Source organism: Orycteropus afer, unplaced genomic scaffold (assembly GCF_000298275.1).
Source record: "Orycteropus afer afer isolate SDZICR_OR568_19922 unplaced genomic scaffold, OryAfe1.0 scaffold00034, whole genome shotgun sequence".
Classification (NCBI taxonomy): domain Eukaryota; kingdom Metazoa; phylum Chordata; class Mammalia; order Tubulidentata; family Orycteropodidae; genus Orycteropus; species Orycteropus afer.
Genome location: NW_006921621.1, coordinates 11,530,066 through 11,541,549, shown reverse-complemented (window position 1 = coordinate 11,541,549; position 11,484 = coordinate 11,530,066). Strand labels below are relative to the sequence as shown.

Below are 11,484 nucleotides of genomic sequence, written 5' to 3'. Positions count from 1 at the left end.
ATCAAAAGAAGATGGAAGGAATACACAGGGTCACTGTGCCAAAAAGAACTGGTCGATTTTCATCCATTTCAGGAGGTGCTATATGATCAAGAATCAAGAAAGAAGTAAGAGCTGCACTGAAGGAATTGATGAAGAACAAGGGTCCAGGAATTGACGGAATACCCATTGAGATGTTTCAACAGACAGATGCCACACTGGAGGCACTCACTCGGATATACCAGGAGATTTAGAAAACAGCTGCCTGGCCAACTGACTGGAATAGATCCATATTTGTGCCCATTCCAAAGAAAAGTGATCCCACAGAATGTGGAAATTAAGCTGATTACTGGATTCAGATGAGGATGTGGAACAAGGGATATCATAGCTGCTGTCAGATGGATCCTGGCTCAAAGCAAAGAATACCAGAAAGATGTTTACTTGTGTTTTATTGACTACACAAAGGCATTTGATTTTGTAGATAATAAAAAATTGTGGAAGACATTGAGAAGAATGGGAATTCCAGAACCCTTGATTGTGCTCACGAGGAACCTGTACATTGACCAGGAGGCTATTGTTCAAACAGAACAAGGGGACACTGCATGGTTTAAAGTCAAGAAGGGAGTGAGTCAGGGTTGCATCTTTTCTCCATACTTAATCTCTATGCTGAGCAAATAATCCAAGAAGCTGGACTATATGATGGAGAACATGGTCTCAAGATTCATTAACAATCTGTGATGCACTGACGATATAACTTTGCTTGCTGAAAGTGAGGATGACCTGAGGCACTTACTGATGAAGACAGAAGAATATAGTCTGTATGGGTTACATCTCAATATAAAGAAAACAAAAATCCTCACAACTGGCCTATAAGCAGCATCACAATAAATGGAGAAAAGACTGAAGTTGTCAAAGACTTCACATTGCTTGGTTCTACAATCAATGCCAATGGAAGCAGCAGTCAGGACATTAGATGATGTATAGCACTGGGCGAGTTGGTGCAAGTGACCTCTTTTAAGTGCTGAGGAGACAGGATGTCTCCCTGAGGACTAAGATGCACCTGACTCAAGTCATGATATTTTCAATTGCCTCATATGCATGTGAGAGCTGGACAATGAATAAGGAAGACCAAAGAAGAATTGATGTTTTTGAGTTGTGGTGCTGGTGAAGAATGCTGAAAGTACCATGGACTGATAAAAGAACTAACAGATCTGTCCTGGAGGAAGTGCAGCCAGAATGCTCCTTGGAAGTGAGAATGGCCAGACTTCATCTCACCTACTTTGGTCATGTTGTCAAAGGGGACCATTCCCTGGAGAAGGATGTCATGCTTGGTAAGGTGGAGGGTCAACAAAAGAGGGGAAGGCCCTCAATGAGATGGATTGACACAGTGGTGGTGACGATGGGCTCAAGTATAGCAAGGATCATGGAGCTGGTGCAGGACTGGGCCATGTTTTGTTCTGCTGTGCATAGGGTCGCTATGAGTCAGACATGACTTGACCGCACCTAACAACAACAACAACAACCTTTCTTCCTAACTCTTTAAGCTACCATTTAATGTGCTCTTACTATATGTCACACACTAGGTAAGTATTACAGGCCAAGTAGTATTGTCTTCTATGATATCTCTGTGAGATTAACATTATGGCCTTATTTTATAGATGAGAGAATTAAAGACCAGAGAAGTCTTAAGTAATTTGCCTGTAACTGAGACTATTCATACTCACTTCATATCCTTGTGCTTCGCTACACTGCTGATCTACTCTCTTAGTTAGGCTGGGGTTATGGAACTAGATTCTGGCCAATGGGATGGGAGGGGAAGTGATGTACCCACTCACAGGCCTGACCTGTAAAACATCTTGCATGATGCGTCTTCTCTCTCTTTCCCTGTTTAAGGGACTTTGGAGGCCTTGTGTTACAAAAGTTTCAAGATGGAAGAATATGACATTATCCACTCAGACTGTACATGAGTGAGACATAAACCCATGTTGTGTTAAGCCACCGAAATTTTGCAACTAATTTGTTACTACAACATAGCACAGCTAGCACTAAGTGGTAGAGATTTGAACTCAAGTCTTTCTGAATACAAAATCCATACTTTTTACTACCATGCCTTCCTGTGGGAGGCACAGAAATTGTTCTCTACCTGTTTTTATCTGACTGTAAGATATCTCTATAATTTAAAAAAAAAAATAATAATGAATTCAAAGTGTCTTCCAGTTTCCACAGTGGTCTGAGCTCTGTGAATTTTCAATAATGTATAGTCAGCTAGTTGACTGACCTAATGACAGTTTATATAAACAGAGGTTTGGACCAGTTTATTCTGGTTTGACCCCTGCTGAGAATTTGCCTTTTCGCCCCAGATATACTGAATGAGAATCTACATTTTAATAAGACCTTCACATGACCCTTAGGTATACATAAACTCACTGCCATAGAGTCGAATCCAACTCATAGTGACCCCTCCTTGAGTTTCCGAGGTGTTATCACTACAGAAGTAGATTGCCCAACCTTCCCTCCAAGGACTGGCTGGTGGGCTTGAACCGCCAGCCTCCTGGTTAGCAGTAAAATGCCTTGGGCGCTATGCCACCAAAGCTCCCTATGTATACATTGTTGTTGTTGTTGTTTGCCATCGAGTCAGCCCCGACTCATAGCGACCCCTCCTTGGGTTTCCGAGGCAGTATCACTACGGAAGTAGGATTGCCCAACCTTCCTTCCGAGGAGTGGCTGGTGGGTTTGAACCGCCAGCCTTCTGGTGAGCAGTCAAGTGCCTTAGGCACTATGCTACCAGAGCTCCTTATAAGAGTCTATAAAAACCTGTAAGAATCATCTGGGGACCTTGATAAAATGTAGATTCTGATTCAGTGTATCTGATGTGGAAGTGTAAATTCTCAGCAGGGGGTAAAACCAGAATGAACCAGTTTGAAGCCCTGCATATAACTAGACTTTATCATTTACTCTCCTGGATTTTTATTACAACCTGTATGCTCCCGTATTATTTTAAACTACAGCCAACTCTGGGAAAGCACTTTGAGAAATTCATGGGCTCATAGAACTTATGCTGAAAGACCTCTGAGAGAGTTTGTAGTTTCATCATCTCATGTTAAAGATGAGGAAACAGAGAGGATGTGAAAGGGAAAGGGGTTTCCCCAAGGTCATAAAAAAAACACTGGCAGAAATTAGTGGCGAGAGTTGGGTCTCCTGACTCTCAGTTCTGACTCCTATTGACTCCGGCATTCCACAGATGAGATGAAAGGTACAGACCAGCATGCGTCAATCACAATCCCAACACTTCCTAGTTGAGCATTAATTAGGTTAGTATAAAGAAAAAGGATGGATATTAGTCTCATTTAAAAACTACTTGAGACTTCCTGGATTCCTCATTTTGACACCAAAAGCTCTGTGGGACCAACTGTGATTTAAAAAAAAAAAAAAAGTCAGAGTGTTTGTATGTGGTTTTCTCCTGTAAAAAATAAAGCTAAGGGGAAAAAAGGCTCCCACAACTTCTCAGCTCATGGGCAGCTTTTACACACAGTGGTGTGGTGAGAGTAACATGGTTGACCAGCACCTGGTAAATAGTTCTGGGGGTTTGCTACTCCCTAAAAAAACAGAAAGCCAGACTGCACTCCTCCAGGGGCCTCAGGACACAGCCACCTAACCTCTCAGCCAACGTCAGTGCAGAAAGTAGGAGAGGCTGGTAGGTTGGTGTGCATAGATCAGGAGGATTTTCCACTTGGGACTGAGGCACTGCCTTGGCAGTGTTTGCTGGGAGATAATTGTGGCAACTATCCCAGTCTGACTGGTACAAAGGCATCTAAGTGACATTCCTGAGGATCTCTGGGATGTTTGCTTGGTAGCCTTCTGGAGACAAGCATTTTAACAATGTTAAGTGCTACCTGGAAGAGCCAGATTATTGGGTTATTAATGTGGCAAGAATGCACTTAGTAAAACCTCTTGCACACAACTGTAGACCAGAAAAGGACTCGGACCAGAGGAGGCAGGGATAAGGACAGGTAATGCTCAGAAAAGCCACAGGAGAGGGAGAAGAGAGTTTTTAGGTTCAGCAGTGCTTAGTCCATGATCCTATTGAATCATGGAAAGTTTTCTGAATCTGATGAAAGTCATTACTCTCCTCTGGAAGAACATACATGTTCATTGCAGCATGAAATTCCATGAGTCTCCAGGTCCCATTGTGGATGTAGCTGGGGGACCTTTGAGTTAGAGAAAAAAATCTGAGAAAGGCCTAGATGGATTTGGGATGATTTATGGATTCTTTATGAAGACTCATAAAGCAGAAAAGGCTCCTGGGGTCATCCTTTCACCAAGAAGGGAACTTATGATAGAAGAACAAAGGGACTGGATCAAAGTATCACAACACATTCACAGTAGAGCTGGAGTGGACCCTAGACCTCAGCACTGCACCCCTCAATCCACCAGTCTGGCCAAGGACCAAGTGGGACACTGTTCCTCACTGCTTCAATGTTCTAGTCCCCAATGACTTGGCTGGAAGTTGTCACTCTAGAGTACAGGTATTACTTCTAAAAAGGAAAATGTTTACTTCACCATTGACTTTTCCCTCTGAGTCTCCTAGGCAAAGTCTAAAAACCCTAGTTGTTGAAAATTTTATTCGATTTCATGTGGATTTTAAGCCAGTGCCAGTACTGAGGTCGATTCCCAGGGGAGGAGGATAGTGATGGTGTCTGGACCTCCTAGGGGCACTTCATCAAAGTGGCCACGTACTGTCCTGTTTGTGACTTTTGGAGGTGGGTAAGCTGAGTTTTCTATGTGGGGCTGCCTGGTTGGCTTAATTAATGCACTTATTTAAATTCTATACTCATAAATTAAATAACTAGGACCTCCTGAAAATTAAATACTTAAGGTCATCAAAAGATTTAACCAAAAGAGTGAAAAAGAACCTATCATCTGAGCGAAAAAAAAAAAATGGTAATAACATATCTGACAAGAGTCTAATCTCTAAAATAGATAGGAAATGTTAACAACTCAACAACAAAAACATAAACAATCCAATCAAAAAATGGGCAAAGGATATTATTAACAGATACTTCACCAAAGAAGACATTCAAGTAGCTAATAAACATGTGAAGAGATGCTCGTGCTCATTAACCATTAGAGAGATGCAAATCAAAACAACAATAAGATGCCATTTCATTCCTGCAAAAATGGCACTAATCACAAAAACAGAAACAACAGATAGGTGGAGCTAAGATGGCAACCTAGTTAGACACTCCACTCCATCCCTCTACAACAAAGATTTGAAAAACCAAGTGAAATACATATGGATGATAATCCTGGAGCTCTAAGCATCAAATGAAAGAATAAAGAATTAGATTTAACACCAATTGAAAGAAGATACTGAACAAAAGCAGTGAATGAGGAGAGACATGGAGTGGAGGTGTTCTGCACAATGTGGCTATTTTGAGATTTTAAATGCAGCATTCCAAGTGAGTAGAGGAAGGCAATTTCATGGAATCCCCAAAAAGTCAGAGACAGTGTAGATAAATCTGGAGTGAAGCAAGGTGAGCAGAAGATGAGCTAGATTTAAAGAAGCAGAATTCAGGAAAGAGAGTGAGAACTCCAGAGACTTAGACAACCACAGAACAGGGAAAGGACCCAGTAAATAGTGATAGAATTCAGCAGCACTGGTGCCTGGTCATTTGGGTTAGGGACTCACATGGAGAGGAAGCCCTGTGGGGTGGCAGCTGGAGATGCTGAACTACAAGCAGCTCGCCCTTGCATTGAGTCAATATAGGAACCAGATAACCAGCAGCATTCACCCTGGAGTGCACTGATACCCATGCTGGTGACCTGTGACCAGAGGAGTGTGCGCTCTCTCCTGCTCCACATACCCTCCCAGTGACCAGAAGTGTTGTCCCCCAGTCCTATGCCCTAGTGGCCAGTGATGCACTCATGGTGCCCCTCCCCCACCCAGGGCTCCGCCCAGCTGACCTCTCCCTGACAGCCCCTTCACCACTCTGCTTACTTAGTGTTGTGTAGTATGTACCCATGAATTTTGTACCATTCACCTGCCATTTCTATGGTTGAAGGTATGCACTCATGCCCTTTGTCACATCACTTTTCTTAAATTTTCTTTTTCTCTTTCTCATTTTCTTTTCCTTCTTTTTTTGTCTCATCCAGCAGGACACAGAAACCACTAGCCAGACAGATCTGCCACACCTGCTGCCCCACCCCCTGGGTGAGTGCCATCACCCACTCCTGTACCACTGAATTGATGACAGATGGTAGCCAACACTTGCTCAGCCCACCCTCAGCTGCTCTACACAACCAGTGAACAAAGACCCCAAATCACATTCCCATCTGCTACCCCACCCACCCACAGGTGGTGAGCACTCAAGTCCTGCCATCCCAGTCACCAGCACATCCCACCCTGTGCACCTGTACATATCAAAACAAAATAAAACAAAAAATTGGGGTGAAACAAACAAACATACAATCAACAAATAAATATAATAACACCACAATGTCTCAGAGACAACAGACAACTTCAAATAACACAGAGACTCAAGTAAGTGACCAAAATATAGGGTCAGAAAACCTTCCTGAGTAAGAAATAGTAATGGTAATTCTTGATAGGAAATTCAAAAGAATTATATTTAGGACCATTCAACAGATTAAAAAAGAGAAAAACACAAACAAAACTAAAGAAATCATAGACAAAATCAAAGAAAACAAAGTCAAAACTCTAAAAAAATTCAGGAGAACAATACAAAAACAAATTGACAAAATAAATAGACAATTAGAAACCATAAGAAAAACAGCAAATAGAAATCCATAAGATTAACACTAAAATTTCAGAAATAGATAACACATTGGAAGGACAAAGTAGTAAAACTGAATCAATGGAAGACAGAATCAGCAAAATAGAAGACAAATCCCTTAATACCAATCTATTAGAGAAACTAGCAGAAAAATGAATGAAGAAAAATAAAGAAAACTTAAGAATTATGTAGGACATTATCAAGTAAATCCACCCACCTATGGACAGCTGATCTTAAACAAAGGAATAACTTACATGTGATTAGAATTCCAGAGAAGGAAAAAACAAAAAAATAGCACAGAGAAAATTGTCCAAGACTTGTTAAAAGGAAACTTTCTTAGTATCATGAAAGACAAGAGTATATCTATTCAAGATGTTCAAAGAACCGCAAATTTGACAGACCTCAAAAGAAAATCACCAAGACATATCATAATCCAACTTTCCAAAACCAAAGACAAAGAATCCTGAAAGTAATTAACATGGGAAAAACAAAATGTTACTTAAACCAGGGAACCAGTAAGACTAAACTTAGATTTCTTGGTAAAAGTCATGTAAGCAAGAAGGTAATGGGATGGCATACATAAAATCCTGGAAAAAAAATTATATATACAGCAAAACTGTCCCTCAAATATAATGGTGAAATTAAAACATTTCCAGATTAATAGAAGTTAAGAAAATTTGTGAAAAAGCAGACCAATTTTACAAGAAATGCTAACAGGAGATCTTTGGACAGAGAATCAGCAGTGTCAGACAAGAATCTGAGATTAAAATATATGACAATATCACCCAGAAAGCAAGCCAGAAAAAGAATTTCAAAAATAAAATAAACCAACATGCCTGAAAATAAGGAAAAGAGATGTCAATCTATAAATGATGACAACTACAAAGTAAAAAGAGGGAATTGATGGTATAGTTACAGAACTTCCAATTGGGGAGGAAGTCAAGACATTATCAAGATAAAACAGACTATTTTAAACTCAGGAAGAAAAAAGTAAATTACAGAGCAACCACAAAGAAAATTAATACACCATCTTACTAAAACAAAAAAAAAAGGAAGAAGAAAATCATAAAGAAGAAAACTCAGTAAAGAGAAAATCAACAGCAACAAAGAAAATGAAAAGAAAATTTTTAAACAAAGTAAACTCAGCACAGAAAAAAACATATACAGAACAAGAAATCAGCAGCATTACAAAAAAAAAAATGACAACAGTAAATTCATACTTACCAATTATTAACACTGAATGTAAATGCATCAAATGTACCAGTCAAGAGACAGAGAGTGGCAGAATGGATGAGAAAACATGACTGTCAATATGCTGCCTACAAGGGCATTTTGTGCCTTACACACAAAGATAAAATTAAGACAAAAATCAAAGGATGTGAAAAAATATATCATGCAAACAGCAACCAAACAAGAGCAGGAGTGGCAACAGTAATTTCTGATAAAGTAGACTTTTAGCTTATCCCTATTTACAGATGATATTATCCTATACATAGAAAATCCCAGAGCCTTCATAAGAAAGCTACTGGAACTAACAGAAGGATTGAGCAAAGTGGCCTGGTACAAGATCAACATAAAACGTCAGATTCTTCTACACTAGCAAAAAGAACTCTGAAAAAGAAATCAGGAAAACAATATCATTTACAGTACCTACAAAAAGCTGAAATACCTAGGAATGAACCTAACCAGAGGTACAAAAGACTTATCAAAGAAAACTACAAAACATTACTGCAAGAAAACAAGAGACCTACATAAATGCTCATGGATAGGGAGATTTAACATTGTGAATATGTCAATACTACCAAAATGATCTACAGATATAATGCAATCCTGATCCAGATTCCATCAACATTCTTTAAAGAGACATAAAAATCACCAACTTAATATGGAAAGGAAAGAGACCTCAGATAAGCAAAGCACTGCTAAAGAGGAGGAACAAATTAGAAGGCCTCACACTTTCCAATTTCAAAACCTACTATACAGACACAGTAGTCAAAACAGCCTGGTATTGGTAGGATGACAGATACATAGACCAATGGAACAGAATTGAGAACCCAGAAGTAAATCCATACACTTATGGACAGCTGATCTTACACAAAGGACCAAAATCCATTAAACGGGGAAGAGATAGTCTCTTTAACAAATGGTGCTGGCAAAACTGGATATCCAAATGCAGAAAAATGAACAGGATTCACACTTCACACCATATACAAAACCTTACTCAAGATGGACCAAACACTCTACAGTCTCTCCTTCCTTATGCTCTTTTCAGAAAAGGAACTGCTACCAGTCAGTTTTATCATCTGTTGAATTATGGGGTCAGGCTAGACTTGGTCAGATTTATGACTCTTATTTATATCTTGGTGCGTTTTTAAGTCACTGATTCACCTCCCTCCTGGCTTGTTTTCAGTTCATCAGCTTTTCAATACTCATTCTGGAAAGAGGAAGCCTTTGACATCTTAGAGGATTTCAGGGGAAGGACCAGGGAGAAGGCTTATCTGGGGGGTAGAGAGAGGAGTGATAATCTTCCAGTGCTCCTAAAAATCACCCTGTTTAGAAGCAAGTAATCTGCTTCATTTCATAAGTGATATCTACTCTCAGAGTGGATTTTGTGAGGCAGTTTTGAGATTTGTAGCCCTCTGAGGATGAGGAGGGGTGTCCTAGACCCTTTCTTTGAAAAAAAGAGTCCTATGATCTGGATTGATGAGGTTCTTTTGGAAATCTTCCTTCTCAAAGTTAACGTTGTGCTTTTCTGATCCCAACATGGACTCCTTCCCTTTTATTAGCCCCAGCAACAAGCAGCTCATTACTTTTCAGGGGCCAAGGTCTCCTCCAAGAACTCCTCGATCTTATTGACGTCTGTCTTCACATCACCGTTGAAAGTTAGGAAAGGGGGATGGGTCCCAGGAGCTAAGTTGTGCAGGTCAGCTGGCTTCCTGTAAAGAGAGCAAGAATTTGAGTACTATTGAAAAACTAGAGAATCATCACAGGTGACCCTCCAAATTAGTGTCAAGTTTTGATTACCCAGGGGAGAGGTTGAGCTTTGCCTTCAAACATTCTTTCACCAAGTAGTTTAAGAAAAATACACTATACAGATTTGCAATCTTTAAAAATTAATAAATTAAGTTACACTTTCATCCCAAAAGATTATCACAAGGGGTGGATATGTAATATTATCTTGTTGTTGTTGTTGTTGTTATGTGCCGTCAAGTCGGACCCGACTTATAGTGACCCCTCCTTGGGTTGCCGAGGCAGTATCACTATGGACGTAGATTGCCCAACCTTCCTTCCTAGAAGTGGCTGGTGGGTTTGAACCGCCAGCCTTCTGGTTAGCAGTCAAGTGCCTTAGCCACTATGCTACCAGAGCTCCCTCAATACTATAATTGCAATTATACAGTTACAATAAGATACTATATTATTATATATAATAATAGTATAATAGTTATACAACAATAATTATTTTTGTATTTATATAATTATAAATATATATATAATTGTAATTATACAATTAAATATAAGAGGGTAGGGATAATTTCTCAAATGCAAAGAAGTTGAGAGCTTGGGCTATTTGGCCATGTTAGAATACCTCTATTCTGTGTAACTTAAATTCTAATATCTAATAACAAATATCTAACATTAGCCAGTCTATTCTCAGACTCAACAGTACATTTTTCTATCTATAGTAGCCTCTGACACTGCCTTTAGGTATTTGAAAATAAGCAAATTATTAGGTTTAAATCCAAATTATTAAATGGAAATGATGTTTTCAAAAGTGTTTTCACTGTTAAGTTTCTAACATGGGCATGCTACAAGTCCTTGTGAAAACTTGTGGATTTATGTCCAACAGACCCATGTTTAGCACACACCTGAGGGGCTATGGTCTTTTTTGTCACCAAGGATTCTACATCAAGAATCTACTGTTACTGGGTAAGAAGCTATCTGAGGGAACACCTGGCAACTCAAGATCAGTAAGGACAGGGACCTAGTACTATGCCTGGCATATAGAAGGCCCTCAATAGATACATATCTTTAGTGAATACTTAAATGAAGTATCCATTTTTAATTTTTTCAAAATAATGCTTTCTTTTAATTCAAAATTTTGTATAAAATTTAATGTTCCAAGGGAATTCAATTAATTTATGGAACTTAGTTTACAATCAAGTTCTACCTAAGAGAATGTTGACTTATAAACTAAACAATCAGATAAATAGTTTACCAAAAGAAAGCACAGATAACACAATAAAAATTGTCATCCCAGGAAACGATGACCCTCTAAATTTTTATTAATATTAGTTCTGGTTCTTTATATTATACTAATTTGTACCAGAGTTTAATGATAGAAAAGGCAACAATTTCTAAATTGGTGGTTTAGATTTTGGGTTTTTTAAAGATTTCAAAATATAATTTCAGTTTTTAAAACATAGATAAACCATTAGATAAAAATGAAGGCAACAGAAAAATTCAACTTTTCATAACCAAAAAATTAGCATAACCTTAAAGATAACTTAGAAAAGGGTGTAAGAATATATTGTATATATGCATTCCCCATTATTAAAAAAAAGAATGATTTTATTTTTTATTTTTTTATTAGGATTTGGGTGAAGATTTACAGAGTAAATTCACCTTTCATACAGCAGTTCACATATACTTTGTCTCATGTCATTGACCAAAATTTACAATGCTGCAGCTCCCCTCCCACTTCCTCCCCATAGTT

General features: G+C 38.9%; 1 protein-coding gene across 1 annotated transcript in view; it reads right to left on the bottom strand.

Moving 5' to 3' along the window:
- The window catches only part of CLIC5 (chloride intracellular channel 5), a 254,433-nt gene that overhangs the window by 51,700 nt on the left and 191,249 nt on the right, over positions 1-11,484 (bottom strand). Inside the window, exon 3 of the mRNA XM_007936175.1 lies at positions 9,581-9,706. Within this exon, the coding sequence (XP_007934366.1) occupies positions 9,581-9,706 (126 nt within the window). The remainder of the gene's footprint in view (positions 1-9,580; positions 9,707-11,484) is intronic.